Source organism: Rana temporaria, chromosome 5, assembly GCF_905171775.1.
Source record: "Rana temporaria chromosome 5, aRanTem1.1, whole genome shotgun sequence".
Classification (NCBI taxonomy): Eukaryota; Metazoa; Chordata; class Amphibia; order Anura; family Ranidae; genus Rana; species Rana temporaria.
This window is the reverse complement of record NC_053493.1, coordinates 310,770,882-310,796,507: the sequence shown is the minus strand read 5'-3', so window position 1 is coordinate 310,796,507 and position 25,626 is coordinate 310,770,882. Positions and strand designations below refer to the sequence as shown.

The window sequence follows — 25,626 nt, the reverse complement described above, 5'->3', positions numbered from 1 at the left end:
AGTAGATCGTCTAGATAAGCTGTTGTCGCTATGCCTTGTGCTCTGAGATTTGCCAACAGAGGGGCTAACACCTTTGTAAATACCCAAGGTGCGGTAGCCACACCAAAGGACAGAGCCACAAACTGGAAGTGGCGATGTACTACCGCAAACCTTAAAAATCTTTGGTGAGCGGGATGGAAAGGCACATGTAAGTATGCGTCTTTGATGTCTATTGACGCCATGAATTCTCCGCCTTGTAGGGTGGCGAACACTGATCGAATGGTTTCTATTGGGAAATGGCGAATGTTCAGAAACTGATTTAGAGATCTTAGATCCAGAATGGGTCTGACGTCTCCGTTTGGTTTTGGGATTACAAAGAGGTTTGAATAAAACCCTGAACCTTGCTCCTTTAACCACTTGCTTACTGGGCACATATACCCCCTTCCTGCCCAGGCGAAATTTCAGCTTAAGGCACTGCGTCGCTTTAACTGACAATTGCGTGGTTGTGTAACGTGGCTCCCAAACAAAATTTAAGTCCTTTTTTTCCCACAAATAGAGCTTTCTTTTGGTGGTATTTGATCACCTCTGAGGCTTTTATTTTTTAGTCTATAAACAAAAAAAGAGCGACAATTTTGAAAAAAACACAATATTTTTTACTTTTTGCTATAATAAATATCCCATTTTTTCCCTCAGTTTAGGCCGATACGTATTCTTCTACATATTTTTGGTAAAAAAAAAAATTACATAATTATGATTTTTTTTTTTACTAGTAATGGCGGCGATTTTTATTGGGACTGCGACATTATTGGGGACACATCGGACACTTTTGACACATTTTTAGGACCATTCACATTTATACAGCGATCAGTGCTATAAATATGCACTGATTACTGTATAAATGTGACTGGCAGGAAAGGGGTTAACACTAGGGGGCGAGGAAGGGGTTAAATGTGTGCCCTGCATAGTGTTTCTAACTGTGGGGGAAGGGGACTGACTGGGGGAGGTGACCGATCTGTGTCCGTATGTACAAGGGACACAGCATCGGTCTCCTCTCCCTGACAGGACGTGGATCTCTGTGTGTACACACAAAGATCCACGGTCCTGCTCAGTTACTGGGCAATCGCGGGTGCCCGGCGGCCATCGCAGCCACCGGGCACGCGCATCGGGTTCCCAGTAACGCGGCGGGAGCGCGCGCGCCCCCTAGTGGCTCTGAAAGACGAGGACGTCATATGACGTCCTCTCAGAACAAGAGAGCTATTGTGCCGCGGTCAATTGACGGCGGCCGGTAGTGAGGAGGTTAAGGGTACCCCTTGGGACAGCAAGTGATCAAATCCTTTGAAGAAGGACGCTCTTTTTAAAGGATCTTTGGAAAGCCTTGAGCTTCGGAACTGAGAAGATGGATTCCAGCTTGTACCCTAGGGATACTGTGGATACTACCTATCTGTCCTGGATTTCTGTCTGCCATGCCGCTGAAAAACTGACGAAGCAGTCCCCCCACTTGGCCAAGCAGGGGCGCCTCTTCATGCAGAGGCTTTGGGGTTTTGCTTGTTAGTCCTTGAACCCCACTGCTTCTTGTTTTTCTGGGTCTGGTCTTCTTAAGTCTTTGTGGCTGGCTGAAAATGCAGTCGCCACTGGCTGGAGGTAGATTTACCAGGAGCCGGGGAGAGAGAACGTTTAAAAAAAAGGACTCTTGTTTTTCTTCTTCTTTGGTAAAAGAGTGGTTTTCCCACTCAATATCTTTTGGATATATTTCTCCAAATCTTCCCCAAATAGGCGTTCACCATGAAAGGGGAAACTAGCCTCTGCAGACCAATGCTTTAGCCAAAGATTTCTGTGCATATGCACCAGTTGGAGTGTGAGACGCGATGTTTGCAGAATCGAACCTCTCATAGCGTCAATTGTAAAACATAATGCTTTAGGCAAATTTTGCCACAATTTGACTTGTTCTGGAGGCAGCTCCTTCAGCCCTTGTTTTACCTGGTCCTTGAAGACCTGACACATGCCTACTGCTGCTACAGCAGGTTGGGTGACTGACCCAGCCAGAAGGAAGGAAGACTTCAAAAAGATTCCAATTTCTTTTCCGAAGGGTCTTTAAACACCTGTACGTTATCCACTGGACAAGTCAGGTTCTTATTTAGACAAGGAATTGCTGCATCTACCGAAGGCAGGCTCCACTTCTTGGAAAACTCTTCCTCCATAGGATAAAGAATATCAAACTTCTTTGGAGGTGAGAAATGCTTGTCTGGGTGTAACCAGTCTGCGTAGATTAGCTTCTTTAATAAAGGATGAACTGGAAAAGAGCATGCACCCTGCAGGGATTTAAATGAGCCCAGGGAGGAGACAGGTGATTCAATTAACTCCGAAGAGGGCAACCTAAATGTAGCACACACTGTTTCAGCATAACATTGCACCTGTGACCTTAGCATTTGGGAAGCAGAAAAGGGTTCCTCTGAAATCCCTGATCTGTCCGACTCCTCATCCCTGTCCTCTGTAGGTGTTATCTCATCCTCATTCCTTCTCCTCTTCAGATTTTTCTGAAAGAGGATCTAACACCATTGAAGGAGATCTGCTTCGCTTTTTGTCCTTTTGCGAGGACTTTGCGATTAGCGTAGCGATCTTTCCTTCCAGCTTTTCCATGGCTGCGATAAAGGTGTCCTCAATGACATATGCAGGCCCAGGCGCCACTGGAAAAATTGTTACTCCTGATAGTGGCAATGGCTCCTCCTGTATTGGTATATCAAGATTTACAGGGGAGGAAGGTAGTGGCAGCGGTGCTTTCTTGTCTTTTTTAGTCCCTGAATTCCTTCTAAGGGAAGACATATTAACAAGCAACAAGCCGAGGTACCAATAAGCATATACTACTGTGCTCAGTTTAGCAATCTACATAAAGTATGCAACTTAAACACACAGTTTCATGCTATAGAGTGGGTGTCTCTCTTGGTAGTGCCCTTCCAACCACATAGAGCTTATGTGCCCCTTCTGCTGTGTCCCCCAGGGAAGAGCTGCCGGCCTCCACGATCCTCTAATGGCTCCTGTTTGAGGGCCATTTTTTTAATCCACAAGCTTGTGCACGCTCAGATCCTCCTCCTCCGCCCCCTGCCGATAAAGCGTGCCCCCGTGCGAACTAGGGCATTATGGCGGCTGTGAGGGATCAGGGAGCGCCTCCCCCTGCTGCTTTCTATTCAGCATTTTAGGAGGAGAGGAGCTGCGGCCGTGTTTATACAGAGTCCTGCAGCGGAAGGAATGTGCCTTGTCCTACGGATCTGACATTCTTACAGAGTGAGATGAGTGAAACTCAGCTCTTTACTCCCTCTAGTGGCCAAAAAAGAGAAGACACCCTACTCATACCTTTATCTCCGCCGCAGGTTTTTTCTTCACCCATCTCGGCAGGTTTTGTGTGCCAACCTTCAGGGATATGGGTTCCTCTTTAACGGATACTTCTCCCCTGGGCCTTGTAAAAGACTCTGACCAGGACTTTTAGCTGCTGTAGCGAAAGTGCTGGACCCCAGAGCCCAGTCCTCCGAAGAGAGACATTACAGGCGACGCCTCGTCCATGAGGCCCGGATCCCATCCAGTTTCAGCGTAACTATTAGCATCTTGGGTGGATCCCAAAGCATAGCTCCTTCTCCCCCAGAGTGTCTTCTTTAGCAGAGCTATCCTTAGCACATCCTCGCGCGTCCAACACCTTTTAGACACTGGGGGGGAAAAAAACTGAGGTGCTTCCCTGATGGGAGGGGTTATATGGAGGGGAACTGTCTTCAATTGGTTGTGCAATTGTGTCCAATCACCACTGGTGACCCATAACCCATTATGTAAAGATAAAGGCTCTGTGTCCCGTGGTGTACGATAAAGAAAACGAAATTATCAACCTAACAAATGCATCTGAAACTAAACGAAATTTTCTGGAGTGCACATGTCTAAATATATATATTAGTTTTATATATAGATTTAAAGTTCATGCAAATATATTAAAAGTAAAAAGGTCAGGTCTGAGCATATAGCACCTTTACAAAATAATCTGGAGTGGGTGACTGGGGACAAAGATGGCAAATTTATTAAATACCTTCTTCGGCTCTGTGTACAAAGGGGCATATGAAAGCTCAAGCCCATATTGGGGATGGTATTGATACAGTCCCCAATGAATCACTGACTCAAAATTTATATGGTCCAAAAATATTTAGACAGAATAAAAAGGTAAATAACCACCTGGACCAGATGGCATAAAAACATGTCCTCTAAAATAGTCAAGTTCTGTTTTTTCAAAGCCCATTGTTTCTAATTTTTAGGGACTCTTTAATGACTGGCATAGTGCCACTGAATTGGCATTAGGCCAATTTGGTGCCTATATTTAAAAGGGATGTTTACCAAGTCTTACCAAGTAACCAGACCAGTTAGTTTACCTTGTATAGTTAGGAAGATGCTTGAGGGTTTAATAAAAGACCACATAGATTTATTTTTGCAATAGTCAGCATTGATTCACAAAAGACAGACGTTGTCAAACAAATCTGATTTCTTATTACGTGGAAGTAAGCAAAACATAAACAAAGGAGTGGCTGTGAGCATAGGGGTTGACTTACTAAAATTGTGTAAAATCTGGTGCAGATCTGCATAGAAACAAATCAGCTTTCAGTTCTTTGTCAAAGCCTAGTTCACCTTGAAAAAAAAGCAAAAACGAATAAATGCTATTTTTTTGCAGTTCACAGGTGCAATGTTGGGCTCTTACAGACTGTCATTATATCTGTCTGCCCACACCTTCCATATGGGAAGGCAGTTACTAAAGTTCAGCAAGATCAATGGACAGCACTCACCAGCACCCCCACAGTTCAACTAGAACTACAAGCCATCGGCTACAATAAAATTAAATATGTTGAGAAAGGTGAACTTATCCTTTAATTCAACAAACAGAAGCTGACAGGCTATGAAGCAGAACTACACCAATTTTAGTAAATCAACCCCTGTCTCCTAATAGCAGTTCTGTGTTGTCACATTTTACATGCACAGAAGAAACTACAAGCAGTCGCTCCAGTGCCTATGAAGAAGACAAGTTGCCCATTGTCACCTTAAAGTGGTTGTTAAGCCACTCTAACCTGTATACACCATCAGCACTGCCTCCTATTGTAGTACCCCCTTCTGTCTGTGATTTAAAAAATAAATGCTGCAAATACCTAATCTCACTGCCAAGATTGCGATCACATGACTGGCAAGCTTTCTCCTTTCCTCCTCTGAGAGAAGCAGTGGGCAGGGCTGAGATTACCCTGCTGATGTCAGTCTGGAGGGGGGAGGAGGGGAGGAGAGAGCTAGCTGGTCATGTGATCGGAATCTCTGCTCTTAAATGGGGTATTTGCAGCATTTATATTTCTAAATCATTCAGAGGGGAACACTGCAATAGGAGGCAGTGCTGATGGTGTATACAGGTTAGTGTTATGAGAGCAGCAAGAGGGGGATGGGCGGCTCACACACAGAGAGGGGAGGAGGGAGGAGGACACAGGAGCAGAGAGGAGGGCAGACAGCAGGCTGCTGCTGACATAGGCACATAAACTGACCACAGTGTCAGGGCTCAGCAGCCATGATACACTGTGGTCGGTTTACAGAGGGGTTGGGAGAAACTGGCCCCCTGTTAGGTGTTACAGGGGGCCAAATGACACAGGACAAGCATTGTGTCATATGACATGCTTTAAAAAAGCAGGATCTTTTTTTTTGGGGGGGGGGGGGGGGTTAACAAACGCTTTAAGTAAACTCAGTCTGAAAAACACCATGCCGCATCTGATGCAAGTAGACAAAAAGTGTCTACAGGAGATCAGCGACACTGAGATACAACAAATGATGAAAGGTGAAATCAGGAATTTCCTACAGAAAAACTGCATGACAATTGTTCATGATACACAGTGTTTTACAAACTGTGATTTATTGTACTTATAGTGTACATACACTTTAACAGTGTTAGAGGCGAGTCTAACTTTCAAGTTAACAAAACACAACTGACATAAAATTTCATTTCTAAAAACAACTTTATTATGTGAAATTTCAAAATGAGGGCTAAAAATAAGAAATAGAAAATATAATACAAGTTATATAGTAACAAGAATATTTAAAAATCAGAAGTAACATTAGAGTATCTTTTTAACAAACCACAAAAAAAGTTTATAAACCAACAACTGTTTCATTTACAAAGCTTAATTGCTCATTTACATATCTACATTGTACTAAGTGAACCATACACTAGTGGCAAGCATATGCATGAATAATACAGAAGTAAACTTATATCATATGAGTGACTCTCCAGATAATATGGAACCAAGTGACATGTCCCAGCATGCACTGCCAGAGAGCCTACCACTGCATCATAGAAATAAATGTTTGGCATAACCAGCTGTTATAAAAATGAAGTTTGACTTGATACTAATATGAAATGGGAGTGATGATTAAAAATTGTAGTTAAAGAAAGTGTGTTCCTTCTAGAAACAGTTCAGGTGTTGCCTTTTTGCACTGGCATATAACCAGATCAGAATAGCATATCAGAGGCATGTTGTTGTTAGCCATTGAAAGGCCACCCTACCATACCACAACCACATGCATTACATGCAATTGTGAAGTGGTTGCAGTGCACCACCAATCACTTAAACGGGCCCCATTTGGTTTGGTACTGACTAACGCAAACGGTGGTATATATTTTGCCAAGCCACACCACAATCATGGCAGTTTGTACTACCGTGGCTGCTAGCCATGTTTACTTAACTGGGAAGTATAACTGTGGATCAACCACCTGTTTGTTACCACCCCCAGCCCACCCATGTAAATGAGGCCTAAAGGAAATATAGCAGGTTAAAACGTGAAAATGGCCTATTGCTCACTTGTTTTTCACAAATAATATTCTTTTACTACTTAGAACTGTAGATTTTATAAAAATGCCAAGCCACTAATTTTCTATTGCTAAGCAAAAGTAAAAATGTTAAAAAAGTAATACAATGTCTGCATTGTCTCGGTATGCAATAGAGCTCTATGATCTTGTTTAATATCTGTCAGATTATCTGTACATTTTAGAGTTAGGCCCCATGTACACGGGACACTGCTAAACGTATATTCAGAGGCAGTTGGACGCTTTTTTCAACTGCTCCCGAACGTATTCAATGTTATCCTAAGTGACCATGTACACAGTCTCGTTTATTGCCGTTTTTAGGCAGTTGCGTTTAAAATTGTTTCTTTGAAAGCAAAAAAAAATGGGTTCAGACGTAGAAGATTTCCACGTTTCAGACGCCAAACGTGGCTAAACGCGGTAACCCACGTTTAGCAGCGTTTCTTTAATAGGCTTTTTTTTTTTAAATGCTTCTAAAATGCAAAATGTGGCATGCCCCCTTTCCTTCACTTTTTTTTTAAACCATCCCCCATCATAATTAAAGTAGCTGATCATACCAAGCACTAATAAGAAAATGTTTCAGTTTTTACTACTTTATATAAGTGACATTTCACACTAAAACAAGGATATGATTACACAAAGGCACACTGGTTATACTTCCTTAATCCTGGGCACAACACGGTGATTGCCTGGTAGACAATATTACTAATATATATATATTTACATATTAATAAATTCTGCTCTTAGGTTTTTACACCTTATTCATATTATCTATCATGTACACAGTAGTCATTATCATATTAAAGCCGAACTCCAGTCAGATATTAAGGCACAAATTAATGCAGCTCCATATTCAATATTGCACCTTTAAATGCATTTTTAAATACAAGCAGCGTAAGCACTCAGTTATGACTTGTAGAAGGAGAAAGCACTACAAAGACCTACAGAAGGTGTGCAGCAGTGCAATAAACATATTGATAGGAAGAGTGGAAGAATGACAGAGAAACAAACTGATTAGTGTGTTGCTTCTCCTTTCACTGTCCAGTCACAAGGTGGTGACCTGTAAGTGAAAGTAAAACTACACCTGAGAAAGATCTGGTGCCACCCCTGCCAGACAGGGTGGCACTGTGGGGCAGAGCTGTGTAAATCGCAGAACTGGCTGGACAGAAATACAAATCCTTTGGCAAGTAAAACAGCTCTCATATATGTATTTCAGACATAAATGTAGCCGTTTATCTGGAGTTCAGCTTTAATGAATTCCTGTTATGGGCAAACTATGGCATTCTAGTTGTTGTATCTAGCTACGGATTATTCACAACAGCTTGCTCTAGAGCAGGGGTCGCAAACTGGCGGCCCTCCAGCTGTTGCACAACTACAAGTCCCATCATGCCTCTGCCTGTGGGAGTCATGCTTGTAACTGTTATCCTTGCAATGCCTCATGGGACTTGTAGTTCTGCAACAGCTGGAGGGCCACCAGTTTGAGACCCCTGCTCTAGAGACATATGAATTGACATACCTCGTCCTGATTTTGTTTTGTATGATAATCTGAGATATAAAATTGGGATAACTTTATTGCAACTGAGACTGCATGGTGCTTGGACCTGCCTGCATAACCCAACCACCAAACAATCCTTTATTTTCTTATACAGAACCAACCTCTTGTATAACACATGGCCATAGATCTTTGCTCCACTGGTACCTGCATTATCACTAGAGAACTAGTTATGGGATTGGAACCAACACATGGCATAGGGTGCCATTCCTACCAAGAGGCAAGCTTTTAGTTTGTAACCTGGGTTCTCACTCTGGTTCATGACCCCTTAGCTTTTTCGAGATGGTATGCACTCTTCGGAAACAGCACAGGGATAGAGACTCTAGATTCCACCACTGTGTTCTCAGCTGTACAAAGAGGGAAAAGCTGCATTTAGGAGAGCATAAGTGTCTACACTTTCGGCCGAGGAAGCCGACGAGGATCTCGGCGAGGAAATAGAGAACATGTTCTCTATTTCCTCGTTGTTCAATGGGAAATTTCGGCTCGCCGAGATCCTCGGCGGCTTCACAAGGAACTCGACGAGCAAAACGATGTGTTTTGCCCGTCGAGTTCCTCGGACGTGTGTACGGGGCCTAAGGCTTCAGTGGGTGCGGATGATTACATTTTTATGGGCATTGTTTGGTGTATATAACTCTTGGAGTTAACTAACCTATGTGGTACACAGTTCAAAATGGCACTTGCTGGCAATATATGCCAAATAACATGATTTGGAAATTTTACAGCATTTACTAATACAGTCATGTTATTTCTTCTTTTACAAATACAAAATACAGTAAAAATAACATTGAAAGCAGCTATAGACTGCAATTCATGCATTTGCATTAAAATGTTGCTTGCAGCAATATTAACCTCAAGATTCCATAAACAAGGGAACAAAATTGTTTATCTATTCAATGGACTTACCATCCACTGTTAAGGTGTGGAGTTCAAATCAGCATTGCCTAGCGAAGTCCCAACACAAGGCAAAGTTGCTCCCTGCAAGGACAGTCAACACCAGTGTTGCAGTGACACGTGCGCAAAAAAATGTACGCCATGAAGTACTTTTTTTCAGTGCAGCATGGGGCAATGCAATCCACTGCATCACAGCATGCTGCAGCCATTAAACCTGAATGTAATGTCACTTTCAATTAAATAAAAAAATAACAAAAGGAAACACTGGGGTTGAATTATTTGGGTAACTCAGTAAATTGGATTTTATTGTCAAAGCTTACTTGAACAAGCTGAATTTATAAGCCGATTGGCTACCATGCACAACTGCTCCAGTTTTAGTACATCAACCCCAGTGTGATGCACCAGGACTGGAACATCGGCACTGGATCTCCTAATGCACACAAGCAGTTGTGATTTCAGGGCAGCTGCTGGTGTTGAATGAGCCCTTAAACATCGTTAACGGTTTTCAAATGGCTCTATGGAACCTAAATATTTCATGTATAAAAAAAGATTCTGGGCAACAAATATAAGATACACTTATATATGACCCCACATGTGCTAGGCGGGGGGGTTTTCAGATTTATATACTTATCTATTCTGAAGTCGCTCCGGTCCGGTCACTAGACCGGCATAAGTGCAGAGGGACAGCTAACAACTGTCCCATAGTAGGCCTAAGGCTGCATTCACACCTGAGCATTTTCGGCTCGTAAAACACGAGAAAAAAACACCTGAAAAATGCCCAACAAGCAAAATCCCATTAATTTAAATGACCCCTGTTCACATCTGAGCGGTTTGTAGCCTGAAGCAAAACGCCTGAAGCTCAAAAATATACACAAGGGGCCAGATTCACATAAAAAAGGACAGGCGCAGCGTATCAGAGATACACTATGCCGCCCTATCTTACCTGGCTCTAAGTCGAATCCAGGAAGAATTTGCTCCGTAAGTTACGGCGGCGTAGTGTATTTCTGGCGGCGGAATTCAAATCGGCGGGTGGGGGGCGTGATTCATTTAAATGAAGCGCGTCCCCGCGCCGATTGAACTGCGCATGCTCCGTTTCAAAATTTCCCGCCGTGCTTTGCGTGAAATGACGTCGCAACGACGTCATTTTTTGAACTTCGGCGTGACTTACGTCCATCCCTATTCATGGACGACTTACGCAAAAAAAAATTCAAATCTCGACGCGGGAACGATGGCCATACTTTAACATGGCAAGTCTATGTATACGCCGCAAAATACCAGCTTTAACCTTTACGCCGGAAAAAGCCGACTACAGACGACGTTAGAAAATGCGACGGGTGCGCGTACGTTCGTGGATCGTCGTAAATCGCTAATTTGCATACCCGCCGCGGAAAACAACGCAAACTCCACCCAGCGGGCGTCGAAGTATTGCATCTACGATCCGAAGGCGTACGAAGCCGTACGCCTGTCGGATCGAACCCAGAAGCCGTCGTATCTTGGTTTGAGGATTCAAACTAAAGATACGACGCGGGAAATTTGAAAGTACGCCGGTGTATCAGTAGATACGCTGGCGTACTTGCTCTGTGAATCTGGCCCAAGCTTCTTTTTGGGCAGATAACAGGCATTTATCAGCTTTTTACATTGGTGACCTTTTGACCTGTCCAAATTGTGGCAAAAAAAAAAATACGTTACAAATCGCGGTAAAAACTTGCGACTTTCTGCCTGAAAACAAAACGCTCAGGTGTGAATGCAGCCTTAAGGCTCATACACATAATCGGAATCTGTGGATATTTGTCCAAAGGTGTTGGCCGTGAACTTGTTCTGCAAACAGACGGCAGAACTTTTTCAGTCAACATTCACGAAACTACGTGTTTTTTCTGCTCTTTAGTGCAACCCTTTTGGGCAACTTCTGCTAATGTTGTCTTATGGTTAGCATTGGTCCGGAGCATGCGTGTTTGTACTTTGGATTTTAGTCCGACGGACTTGTGCACACACGATAGGATAATCTGACAGAACACATTTATTGTCGGACAATTTGGGAGCAGGACCATCCAACATTTGTTGTCGGGAATAGCGACAACAATTGTCCGATGGAGCATACACGGCCATTGTCCGACAAAACACGTCCATCGGACAATTGTCAGAATATTCGATCGTGTGTACAGGCCTTTAAGGTGATGTCACCCACTGAAGCCAGTGCTGGAAGCCAGTCATGTGACTGGACTGGAGCGGCTTCAGAATAGATACTGTAAGTATACACATCTTTTCTTTTACAGGGTAGATAGAATAGTCTTAGAATGGGGTGGGAAAAGATTTAGGCTTTGTTAGGGCTGGTATGGCACTTATAAACCTCCTGATTGGCTGGTTGATCAATGCCTCCAAGCCAAGTTATGTGCATGTACAGATCCTATTAATTTTAGAGAGTTTTCTGCAAGAGTTTCCTTATAACATACTTAATTGCAATAGGAAGTTAGAATCACAGCACAGATATGGTCACAAAATAGAAATTTTCTAAATATATTTAATAAAATATTTACAAGGCATAATTTAAAGGAATTTTACTCATAGCGGGTATAAACTAAAAACAAAACAACAGAGACACATAGAGATTGACTTAAACAAGGGAACCATTAGCGAACTGGAATATTATGTTGAACTCTGATAATAATACTTTTTTTTTTTTTTGTACTTTTCTAAACCTTTTGTCTTTCCTTTGCCTATTACACTCCATAAAACCACTGTTATTCTAACATCTTTACCTACTTGCCTGTTTATCCCAAGATACTAGAGCTAGAACTTGGCTTCCCAACATTCTAAGGCCCCGTACACACGGTCGGACAAAACCGATGAGAATGGTCCAACAGACCGTTTTTATCGGTTCACCGCTGAAGTGGCCTGATGGTCTGATGTGCGTAAACACCATTGTTCCAAAAACCAATCGGGTCAGAACGCGGTGACGTCAAACACACGACGTGCTGAATAAAACGAAATTCAATGCTTCCAAGCATGCGTCGACTTGATTCTGAGCATGCGCGGGTTTTAAACCAATGCTTTCTGTACTAACCATGGGTTTGATCCGATCGGGCAGCGGTCCATCGGTTTGGTTTTGAAGCATGTTTTAAAATTTTGGACCGAAGGAAAACAGACCGATGGGCTATACACACCGTCGGTTTGGACCGATGAAACTGAACCTCGGTCCATTCTCATCGGTTTTGTCCGACCGTGTGTACGGGGCCTTAGGTGGACATGTGGATATGTGACTCTGTTTTATAAAACGAATTACAATAAATAGTGATCATAAATAAATAGGAGTTGAATATGGAAGGATTTTTTTCCCCGGCGTGTAGTTTTATGTTTATATACCATTCTATTGTATCCTTTCAACTATTTTTACATTTACTGTACTCATATTTTCTTCTGACATATTCAGGTTAGTGGTTAGACACATATATGTTCTGACATAAGTGTTGCTAATCATTGGCGTTGTAAACAACAGTATTCTACACAATGATGATGCAAATGTTCCGGGGTCACTTGCATATTTATGTATCTGTTGCATAAAATATGTTTTAAGTCTCAGAAGCAGAGGTAAGACAAACTGAACACTGTTGAAGACCAAGCATGCAATACCAGCCAATACATGCTTTAGTTCCATATTAGTGGCAGTTACAGCTTGCCTACTTCTGTTCTAAAGAAACATTTTCAAACCTTAAGGGGTTAGCTAAAAAAAAAAAAAAGACTTCCAGTTCTGATCCTAACAACATATGACCTCTTTTTATAACACACAACTACCAGTTGCTCTATGTTGTGTTCTTTACCCATGACAGGTTTCTGGAAAAGGAAGCTGTTGTGTCTTCATTTGTAAACCCCCCCAAAAACATAGTGCCAGATCTTCTAAGCACCTCACTGATGATCTTGCCTCTGTCTTGATGATGGTTAGGATCTGTTAGAGTGCCTTATGTAGTGTATCATAGAGAGATCTATTACTCTTTCAATAAGAGCCTCTTCCACTATGTTTATATCCTATGATAAAAAAAAAAAACAGAACATGCGGTGAGAATACAGAACAATAATACAGACCCATACAATGTAACAAATCCTTCAAATAAAATTATAAACTAGCTAAGGATACTTTTAAATGCCAGTTGCATTTATTTTAATTAGCTGACCTGTATTATACTTATACCCATTGATCCATTCTGATTGCTCTGTCCTACTGTACTAATAAATAGGTGTTAAATGATGTGTTTCAATACCATCTCAAGAAATCACTGTTCATAATTTAGGGTAAGTTCACAAAGGTGGCCAAGAAGCAATAAAAACAGGTGGCTGATCACATTTTTACCACTTCCCTACTTACAACTTTATATGGCGGCCAATCAGATCTGCTCACATTGCCACAGTTGAGAAGCTTTACAGTGCAGCAAATGTAACTCGTCATGTTGCGTTTGGCAAGTATTACACCTGCCATCTGAGCCCCTTAAATGCGATGAGACTGCAGTATCACCGTCTGAACATCTGCAAACTGATGCTCAGCTGCCTCTTTAATACGATCCACAGTGTATTGCCTTTCTGAATGGCAGAAAAGTCTGCTACAATTGGTTCCAGTCATTTGACTAAATGCCAAGGCATTGGTCATGTGGAGTTTGAGAAACTGATGTGCACACAGACCTGACCAGCTGACAGCTCACCAATGATTCTACCTTTGGATGAGATTTAATATTCAATATGCAAACATTTTAATATATCACTGAACTGAAGAGCAGTGGTTTTCCGAAGCAAGATAAGTGTTTAAAGTATATCTAAACCCAAGAACAAAAATAGTGGTTATGTCTGTTTTCACTTTTTGGACTTTGAACATCTTAGTAAGTACAGAAAACACCTGTTGATCTTGCAGAAATGCAGTAGCCTGTGACATGAACTGGAAGTGCAAACAATGTTATCTTTGTTCTTTAAACCATCACTCCCTCCTAGCATCATGGACATAAACAAAGGCAGACATGTTAGAAGTCCAGCCTGAGTGACATCTATGCCCTCTTCTTTAAATACAGTGCAGGAATGAGCCATAGCCAGGAACAAGTAATAACAGGATTAGCTAGTGAAAATAAAAAATAAAAAATCTGGAAAATAAATATTTTGTAGCCACGTCATCTAAGGACTTCTAAGCTACAATATACAGTGCAATGAAAAAGTATTCATACCCGTTGAAATTTTCAACATTTTGTCATGTTACAACATAAATGTATTTTATTGGGATTTTATGTGATAGTCCAACACAAAGTGGCACATAATTGTGAAGTGGAAGGAAAATGAAAAGCTGGTAGAGACATACCCAAAAGACCTGCAGCTGTAATTGCAGCAAAAGGTGATTCTAAAAAGTTTTGACTGAGGGGGCTTATATATTTATCTGTAAAAAAAATAAAAATAAAACCATTAATCATTTTCCTTCCACTTCACAATTATGTGCCACTTTGTGTTGGTCTATCAGAAAAAATCCCAATAAAATACATTTCTGTTTTTGGTTTACAAAATGTGGAAAAATGCAAGGGGTGTGAATACTTTTTCAATGCACTGTATACATTTTTTGTTTTTGGGTTTGGATTAACTATTAGAATAGAATAGCACAACAATTCTACTTTTAGCCTGCAAATAGTGATCCTTTATATTGATGGTTTTTAGATTACAAAATAAGCTAACTTGTTACCCAAACCACAGTAGAAAATAAAAAAAAATATTATTTTTCTTTCCTTTATGTTATTGCTTTGTTATTTATTTATTTTAACTAAAGTTTCAATGCATCATCTGTGTTCAGCTGCGCATATACATTAGGCCCCGTACACACGACCAAACATGTATGCTGAAACTGGTCCGTGGGCCAGTTTCAGCATACATGTTCGGTCGTGTGTGGGCGCGAGCGGGCCGAATTCCAGCAAACATTTGCCCGCCGGGCCTTTTCCCAGCGGGCAAATATTCGTGGACGTGTTTTAAAACCGTCCGCTGGAATCCTGCCCGCTCGGACATGTACGGTCGTCAGTACAGACCTACCGTACATGTCCAGGCGCCCGCCGTCCCTCGCATGCGTCGAATGACTTCGACGCATGCGTGGAAGCCTTTAAATGGCAGGCCTGCCCACGTCTCCGCGTCATCGCCACGGCGACGACGCGGACACGCCCCGCGTATTGTTTACGCGTGGACTTCTGTACGATGGTGTGTACAACCATCGTACAGAAGCCCTCTGGCAGGCATGTACGGTGAAAACGGTCCGACGGACCGGTTTCACCGTAAATGTTTGTTCGTGTGTACCCGGCCTTAGAGGTATTTATGGCACAAGCAGACATCATCAGCTGAGGTTTTCTAATGGAAGAAATAATTGGGCAGGTTGGAAAACCTTGTCTCATTGCTATTCAAGAGACCTCAGATTGCATTTTCCACCTCTCTCCATATGAAAGCAGTTGTACAAAGCATCTGTTTGATACTGAAATGTAACAAATCACTATCATGCACAGCAGCCAAAGATGTACTGACAAAGCCGATCTATGACCTAACAGCGAAACCTGTTGATGTCAGTGATCTCTAATGTCTGACGTTACACGTCAGGCCCCTTGCAATTCCGGGGCTTTGCAAACAGGCAGTATGAACAGCATTGAGCGGCTTCACAGCAGGAACACAGTGTGGAAGATTTGACACTTCTTTATATATGAGAACTGGTATATTAAATGGCTTGGATTTCCGGATGGCTATCGAAATAAGTATTTTCTTACTAGCCTAGAACTGAGATTCTCATATCCACGCTCTGTATGCTTTGTGAAATAACATTCAGTTAGACGTGGTGAGGGTTTTTATATATATATATATATACACACACATACATATACACACACATATACACAGTGGGGCAAAAAAGTATTTAGTCAGCCACCAATTGTGCAAGTTCTTCCACTTAAAAAGATGAGGGAGGCCTGTAATTATTATCATAGGTATACCTCAACTATGAGAGACAAAATGTGGAAACAAATCCAGACAATCACATTTTCTGATTTGGAAAGAAATTATTTGCAAATTATTGTGGAAAATAAATATTTGGTTAATATCAAAAGTTCATCTTAATACTTCGTTATATATCCTTTGTTGGCAATGACAGAGGTCAAACGTTTTCTGTAAGTCTACACAAGGTTGTCACACACTGTTGCTGGTATGTTGGCCCATTCCTCCATGCAGATCTCCTCTAGAGCAGTGATGTTTTGGGGCTGTCGCTGGGCAACACGGACTTTCAACTCCCTCCAAAGGTTTTCTATGAGGTTAAGATCTGGAGACTGGCTAGGCCACTCTAGGACCCTTAAATGCTCCTAACGAAGCCACTCCTTCGTTGCCCGGGCGGTGTGTTTGGGATCATTGTCATGCTGAAAGACCCAGCCACGTTTCATCTTCAATACCCTTGCTGATTGGAGGAGGTTTGCACTCAAAATCTCACGATACATGGCCCCATTCATTCTTTCATATACACGGATCAGTCGTCCTGTTCCCTTTGCAGAAACAGCCCCAAAGCATGATGTTGCCACCCCCATGCTTCACAGTAGGTATGGTGTTCTTTGGTTGCAACTCTCTCTCCTCCAAACACGACGCGTTGTGTTTCTGCCAAACAGTTCTACTTTGGTTTCATCTGACCATTTGACATTCTCCCAATCCTCTTCTGGATCATCCAGATGCTCTCTAGCAAACCTCAGACGGGCCCGGACATGTACTGGCTTAAGCAGGGGGACACATCTGGCACTGCAGGATCTAAGTCCCCGGTGGCGTAGTTTGTTACTGATGGTAGCCTTTGTTACCTTGGTCCCAGCTCTCTGCGAGTCATTCACTAGGTCCCTCCGTGTGGTTATGGAATTTTTGTTCACCGTTCTTGTGATCATTATGACCCCACGTGGTGAGATCTTGCGTGGAGCACCAGATCAAGGGAGAATATCAGTGGTCTTGTATGTCTTCCATTTTCTAATTATTGCTCCCACAGTTGATTTCTTCACACCAAGCTGCTTGCCTATTGCAGATTCAGTCTTCCCAGCCTGGTGCAGGTCTACAATTTTGTTTCTGGTGTCCTTCGACAGCTCTTTGGTCTTCACCATAGTGGAGTTTGGAGTGTGACTGTTTGAGGTTGTGGACAGGTGTCTTTTATACTGATAACAAGTTCAAACAGGTGCCATTAATACAGGTAATGAGTGGAGAACAGAGGAGCCTCTTAAAGAAGAAGATACAGGTCTGTGAGAGCCAGAAATCCTGCTTGTTTGTAGGTGACCAAATACTTATTTTCCACCATAATTTGCAAATAAATTCTTTCCAAATCAGACGATGTGATTGTCTGGATTTGTTTCCACATTTTGTCTCTCATAGTGATGATGATAATTACAGGCCTCTCTCATCTTTTTAAGTGGGAGAACTTGCACAATTGGTGGCTGACTAAATACTTTTTTGCCCCACTGTATATATATATATATATATATATATATATATATATACACACACACACACACACATACATATAATGCTTGATTTGTTGCACATAAATAATAACATTTTCAAAATAACTATTGGAAACCATATACATAAACTGAGTATATGCCACATGGGCCTGTGGTCACCTTTTGGGCCTAGAGCATGTATGCTATGACCCTATTTTTATGTTCATGGGATATCCACATAATCACCAAGAACACACTTGATCTAAGCGAGTGGGCCTACTAATGTAAAACAATCCCTGTTTTTTATTTAGGTAAATGCAGCAACCACTTGGCTTGATTTACTAAAACTGAAGAGTGCAAAATCGGATGCAGCTCTGCATAGAAACCAATCAGCTTCCAGGTTTTTTTTTTTTTGTTAAAGCTTAATTGAACAAGCAGAAGTTGGAAACTGATTGGCTACCATGCACAGCTGCACCAGATTTTGCACTATACAGTTTTAGTAAAACCACCCCAAAGAGTCTGCTGGTGTACAGAGCAGTCTGCTGAAATACTCTATAACAACATTTTATAGTAACATAAGTTATTTAATGAAAAATAGGTTAAAAAGTCATTTGACACTCACTATGTAATTTTCAAAGTACATTGAATGTCTGGTATAAAGATGCTTTAGAAAACTTGAATCATAGCTGGAGTCCCCTCCTGGCACCAGGTGACAAACTGGACACACCTAAGAGAAAACAAATGACAGTTCATAAAATTACAATGACATGCTTGACGCCAATTTTTTTGCTGTTGGGAAAAAGTATTTTTACTTTCTGTGACTGCCTTTTAGGAGAAAAACATGGAGGCCGCCATTGCTGACCTCTTTCTGGTGATGCTAGTTGGCTGGCTATTAGTTTCTATTACACTGACCACATGCCTGTTAGTTCTCAATGGCCTGGAACAAGTATACAGATCTGGAGATTCAGATTTTGGCTTGGTTCACACTTGTACGATGCAGGAACCCTGCAAATCCACTACCGGTTCCCGCATCGCACCCGACTCGCACGGCAGTTCACACTGCCTTTGGATGAATCAGAGGGGAGACTGCGAGCTAGGCCAGTGCCTGACCTCATAAATGCGCTTCTGGTAGAATGATCAAATTTTCCCATAGACACTCCTAAACCTTGTGGACAATCTTCCCAGAAGAGTTAAAGCGGTTACAGCTGCAAAGGGTGAGCCAACTCAATATTTAACCAATACGGACTAAGCCCGGGATGCCATTAAAGTTCATGTAAAGGCAGGCGTCCCAATACTTTCGACAATATAGTGTATGTCCAAACACAAGGCCCGGGGGCCTGTTCACGTGACCTCACACTCCATTCCATTACCTCTGGCTCTCACAAAAGCCTTCTGTATTTACAAGGGACAGCTTTGCTCCCAGCAGCGACATGAACAGAGCGCCCTGCATGTACTCAACGCGGGGACAGATCTCCAGAGTCTGAGAAAGAGAGATGCCTACACAGGGAGGTACTAGATGGCCAGGTAGGAGAGAGAGGGCAACCAGACTGCTGATGCAGCCTGTACTGAAATTGAGTTTGATGCCCCTGATCTTTGACATGTTGGAGAGGAGTGGACACAGACACTTAGATACAAGTAACACCTAGGAATTTGTATAGTGCTAGGAAACGCCTTACCACCAGTCTATTCTCTGTATTGTGGAAGTTCAAACAGTGCTGCACTAGACCTTCTTCGTCTACCTCCACTGGGCAATATGGGCATGTATACCGTAGCGCTCTGAAAAGAAACAGAGATCATTAGAAAAGTTAGAAAACTAGTAGAACATTGAGATAATACAATGCAAACACTATATTAGTACAGAATTGTGTTTTAACTGGCAAAGCACCAGACTGTTAAAGTGAAATTCCAGTTTTGTAATAAAAACAAAATGTACAGTATTTCTCTTTAGGCTACCTATATACTGTTCTTTCCTATTACAATTCCTGCTGTTGGACACTTTTGATTCTGCCAGATTCCAACCATGCTCGGTATAATCAGGCAACGTGTGTCCAAGTAGCATGAAGAACATGACGTCCTACTGCACATCTCTGTATGCTGAGAGCTAAGCCCTGTACACACAGGCCAGAATCTCGTCAGGAAAAAAATGTTGTTTTTCCCGACGAGATTCTTGGAAAAGAATCTCTTGCCGCCCGAGTGTACAGACCGACCTTTCAAAAGGACTGTGTTTTTTTTGGAAGGCAAGATCGTGGTGACGTCATCGCGTACGACGAGCATGCGCTTGTCACATTCGATGCCGTCGCCGCCATCTTGCTGCACCCTACCTATGCCTAGGAAGCTACCGCACATGCGTCAAAGTAATTTCGAGCATGCACGCGTTTCCGCAGCGACAGGTAAGTATACACACTCTCGGGTTTCCCGGCAGGAAAAAATAGAGAACATGTTCTCTATTTTTCTCGTTGAGATTTTAGGCAGTTTTCTTGATGAGAAACCTGAAAGCCTCGTACACACGCTCGGTATACTCTGCCAGCAGTTTTCTTGCTGGTTCTTGCCGAGAAAACCGAGCGCGTGTACGAGGCTTTAGTGTGTTTTCTCCAAGTGTGCAAGTCACAAAAACAGTATCAAAGGGTTGTGACCCTTGAGCATTAAAATTCTTTGAGATCCTTCAGGAATTAGAGAGTGCTGGAGCTTTGTTCAGTGAGTGGCATTTTGCAACCGGAGCCATGTTGTTCTATGCACCCCAGCGTATGCATTAAAGGAGAGCCGAATTACGTCTTCCTTATTTTATTTATGTCAGTACTTCGCCCCAGAAAGACTGAAGTTACGGTATATACTGCTGGCCAAGATACAGAACTCCATTCCTGCCCACTATGGTGCCTAGTTAATATATGTTCTTTATGTCACTTAGTAAATCTATAACCTCCATCAACCCTTTACATCTAACCATGGTAAAATCATTCTGGAATTCAAAGCATGCATTCTCAAAGTGCAGATCTGTTCTGCATGCTTTCAAGTCCCAAACTATTTTTCTACCGTCGCATTGTGTGAGGGGATGTATTTGGATTTTATTTGTTACACTGTTTTAAGACATATTTTGCATATTTTTTATTATTTATGTAACAATTTTATTTTAAAGCTTTTTTGGACCAAATATCTATTCTATGCTGCAGAGGCGACAGTTGTGCATAGTTTTATTTGAGTCTGCACTCTAGGCAAACAGTTGAATACCCAAATGAAATACATATATAAGAGATGTTTTACATGCTTAAAGGGTATGTAAAGGTAATTTTTTTTGAAATAACAAGTGGCCCCGAACCTGGTCTTCTGGGGTCCCTCTGCGGCTGTCTCGGCTCTCCCTTGCAAGAACTCATCACCTGTCCCACTTTCTACTTCCGTTGCCTCGCCGCCTAGGCGACTCCTCCTCTCCCCTCCCTCTCTGCAATATTCTGTAACACGTCACAGGTCCCAGAAGATTGCCTGGCCACTAAGAGAGCGCAGCGCACCTCACGCATGCACAGCGCGCACCCAGCTATGAAGTCTCAAGCTGTCACAGCCAGATGCCCACACTTGCAATGATGGCGCCGCGGAGAGGAGGGGGAGAGGAGTGAGGGTTTGGTTGTTTTTCACTCTTTTATATTTATATGAGGTTGGGGCCTCTATTATCACAATTTAACTTTATAGCATGGGGGTTAAAGCCCACTCTCTTTGCTGACCCAAAAATGCATTACGTGGACTGCAAGAGGTTAAAGAAAATGTACATATAGGCATCAGGGCTGTCTTAATGAGAGGGCACACCTGGGCACTGCCCAGGGGCCCCAGCTGCATGGGGGGGCCCTGCACTTTCCCCAAAGCAGCTGGTCCTTGAGCCCACGCTGCCCCGAAGTTGGGGGCCCCCCGTAATAGCACTGAGAGTGATGGATACACAGGGGAGGCAGGCTGGCAGCAGTGCACCGTGCTGTGCAGAACGATACCTATTATTTCACAGCCAGCAGGGAGGGGCAGGGCCAGAGCGCCAGTGATGCTCTGACGCCGCCCCATGCAACTTGAATGCTCAGGACTCCAAGGAAGGGATGTAGAGAGGCCACAGTGTAGGAGGTATCAGGGATGTAATGGAGTCACAGTACAAGGGGTATCTTATGGTATATGGTTACAGTGCTGGGGGGGGGAATATTTAGGGTGTAGAGGGGTCAGAGTGCTGGGGGGATATCTGGGGTGTAGAGGGGTCAGAGTGCTGGGAGGATATCTAGGGTGTAAAGGGGCCATAGTGCTGGGGAGGCATCAATCTATCAGATATATTATATGCACAGGACAGCTTTGTTACTTATATGTATGTAGTATTTTCCCACTGTTTCTTTGCTGTACAGAATGATTATTAATGTAGTTAATGCGGAGCTCCACCCAAAAGGGGAAGCTCCGCTTGTCTGCCTCCTACCTAATTGATGTCTGTTTACCTGCACTGTCTCCATTGTAGGGGCCCCAGAGCATTACTTTGCCCAGGGGCCCATAATGCTAATAAGACGGCCCTGATAGGCATCGCTGATAATCATCATAGGTGACATACCTGCATGTTTTTTTCCCCAGCTCTTCCAGAGGGCCGTATTTTGTAATGTATTGCTGACACCTATTCATGTGTGCTCTCATTTCACTCAGGCAAATCTAAAAAGAAAAATATATAGCTAGATAAGTATGGAACACAAAACATATTTCACAGTTTCGCAATTGTTTTTTTATATGGATAAAAATAGAATAAAAAGATATAGACATGACATAATTATGTAAAGGGCACTGTTTGCTTTTGACTGTATTAGTCATTTGTAATCACAAATTGTCAACAGAGCTGTTTTCTGAGCCAGAAGTGAAAAATATACAATAATTTTCTCTGAAGAGAGACAAACAATACAATATGTTTTTTTAAAACATATTCTACTTGTTAAAAACTTTTTTAAGCAGAGGTTCTCAGAGACCAGAAAGTTATTTCAAGGGTTCCTCTGTGATGAAAAGGTTAAGAAAGTCTGCTCTAAACCTGTAATTACCTTTTAGTTACAATTGAAGATCTGTCTGCACAGTATAAGGTTATTTATGTTAAACACAGCAGCCCATCCCCTTTTAATAAACAAAGAGAACTATGTAGGATTTTTCTTGCTGGAGGATGCAGACTAGGAGCATCTAAAAAGGTAAGCTGAAATTGTAAAATATTTATTTTAAGTTATGCTATGTGAATGGGGACAATAAATGAGTAATAAATAAAAAGTAGGTGTTATCCCAATTTGGCCTGCAAAACTGGAAATACAGTAGTATGCATCCCTGGGTCCAACATAGACTACATCCAAAAATGGGTGTTAGGCTCATCTCAGCCAGATATGTCCCTTCACACTGACTACACACGTGGCTTACTTGTTACTAGACATGTGAACTGACGAAAAAAAAAAATCCGTTTTCATTCGTTTTTTTTTTCTTCCGTTTTTCGGGTCAATTATTATGAACGGAATTCGTTATTGCGAATAAATTCGTAACTTCGGAAAAATTTGAATTCATTACGTTCCATTTGTTTAGATGCTGTATTCGTTAATTTGATAATTCGCAAAAATCGGAAATAATAACCAACATTAACCAACTATTAAATTATAGGTATTGGAATTTCCATTCAAATTTGGCTATTAGTGAATGTAACGAATACGAATTTATCCAAAGTTACAAATTATCCAAAAGAACGAATGCTGCATCTAAACGAATGCAACGTAACTAATAATAATAAATAATAATAAAAAAATTAATATTATTTATTATTATTAGTTTGTTACATTCCATTTGTTTAGATGCAGCATTTGTTAATTTGGACATTTCGTAACTTTGGATAAATTCATATTCGTTACTTTAACTTAAATTTTCAGATTTTCCTTCTTATTTTCTTATTTTCGTTCTTTTGAATTTTCTTTTTTTTTATTTCGGTTTCTCAGATTTCGTTTTTTTGGAAAAATTTGTTAAAACGGGTTTTCGTTAATTCTAATACTTCCAAATGAACAAATTTGTGAAAAAACAAATTGCATGTCTACTTGTTATCTGTCAAAGAACAGCTTCCACATTCACCACTGTTTTGCTGGATTATGAAAAAACAGTGAAATAGGTGAACATTTCTAATATTTTATATCTCTTTTTCTTACTATACCAATTCCCTAAAGTTACCTTTTCCAGATTTTTGTGTGCTATACCCTCTTAAATTATTTTTATAATAATACAACATTGCTTTTTTTTTTCAGGTTGGTGTATGGATGATTTTACCTTTTCATCACACTCTTCACAATTCTGAAAAACAGTCTTCATCTTCTTCATGATGTCCACGGCAAGCGTTCCTTCAGATGACAAGTGAGTGCGGCAATATGGACAGGCATACGCATTATTCCTCAAACTAGCTTTAATACAGGTGTGACAAAACCTACAGGACAGGAAAGAAAAAAATAATTTTTTACAGAACCTAAATGAACACATCTGTAAGTCTTTCCGGAATTCTGTAAAATATAATGTTAGCAGTATTTTGGTAATGTAGTCTTTATTAGGTTTTTACATATAATAAAACAGTAGGAATAAACATAAATGGCTAGATTTTGAGACATTAGTGGCTATTATGTATAGGAATGTGAATCATTTACAGTAACTTTGGGTGAGTGAGCTAGGGAAATAGAGCATTCGATAAAGTGGCCCAGTGCCCTAAATCTGCAAGACTAATGAAAAAATGTAGTAGTTATGGTTCACAGAGGCAGTCTTTATAATTAGGCGGAAAACTAATCAATAAGAATCAAGGCAGAGAGAAGAGTTTTCTTTCTCCTCGTGGCTCCCCTGCCCCAGGGGGTCAGGAGTGTGAAACAGTCCTGCTCCATCATAGCTGCTGGTTCCAGAATTCTGGTTTTGGCTGTGATACATTCTCACTGGCTAACCACCTGCAAGGTGATTGATGTAGCCAGTCTCTGGGTGGAGACCAAACCTGATTTAGGCCAAGACTGCAGTCTCATGCTTGTGATGATGTATGTACAGTATGTGTGTAATACGTGCTCAAGCTCTCTATCTTTTTGTCCTGCTCTGCTGTTTGGATTCCCCTGTTTATGACCTTGAACTGGATATAAACTATTCTCCGAACTTTACCTGCCTTTTGACTACGGATTGGACCCTAACTACTCTGAGCCTTGCCTGCTTTGTACCGGGACTGTCAACGAACAACTCTGCCTGTCTGCCAACCGTAAGTACCTGTATGCTTTTCTCAGGGGCTATAACATTGTGTATAAGACTTGGGGGCAACCAAGTACCAGTAGGCCTGCTTGCCTTATGGGAAAGGAGGCTACTAAAGATGAAGAACACAGAAGCTAGCTATAGTGTCTGACCACCTACATTAGGGGTAAGCACGACATTGGGATATATGGCCAAAAAGGTGATGAGGTATGAATGCATAAACAAGCATTGCTGTACCTTATTTGTTATTCTGAAGGCATATCTGGAAATCAATAGGTATATAAATAGAAAAGATACTAATGGAAACAGTAAATTAAGAAATAATAATGCCTTTAGGGAATATTTTCAGTTGGTACAAACACTACTTAATAAAAATTAACATACTATGCAAACTAGAAGATTAGAAAACTTTGTAGTGCACAACATGACTATCACTGCCTAAAAACGATATCCACCACCCTTAAACTGGCCATACACTAGTGGATTTTCATACAAAATGTGTTTGTTCGAGAATAAAAAAAAAAAAAAACAATGCCGATTTGACCCAACTGATTTGAAAATTTAACAAATGTTCTTAAAACAATTACCCCTAAAATAGTCTGAACTAATATTAATCAAATCATAAGTTTTCCGCAGTACTTATATTTGTGAGCAGCTATTTTCAAGGAATGAAGCACACAAAGGGC

General features: G+C 41.6%; 1 protein-coding gene across 1 annotated transcript in view; it reads right to left on the bottom strand.

Moving 5' to 3' along the window:
* Positions 1–12,438: 12,438 nt before the first annotated feature.
* RNF125 (ring finger protein 125) overlaps positions 12,439–25,626 on the bottom strand; it is a 36,276-nt gene continuing 23,088 nt past the window's right edge. Inside the window, exons 2-6 of the mRNA XM_040354115.1 lie at positions 23,999–24,152; positions 22,281–22,375; positions 19,399–19,498; positions 18,345–18,449; positions 12,439–13,295 (exon numbers count right to left, since the gene is read on the bottom strand). Coding sequence (XP_040210049.1) covers positions 13,209–13,295; positions 18,345–18,449; positions 19,399–19,498; positions 22,281–22,375; positions 23,999–24,152 — 541 coding nt within the window. The 3' untranslated portion in view covers positions 12,439–13,208. The remainder of the gene's footprint in view (positions 13,296–18,344; positions 18,450–19,398; positions 19,499–22,280; positions 22,376–23,998; positions 24,153–25,626) is intronic.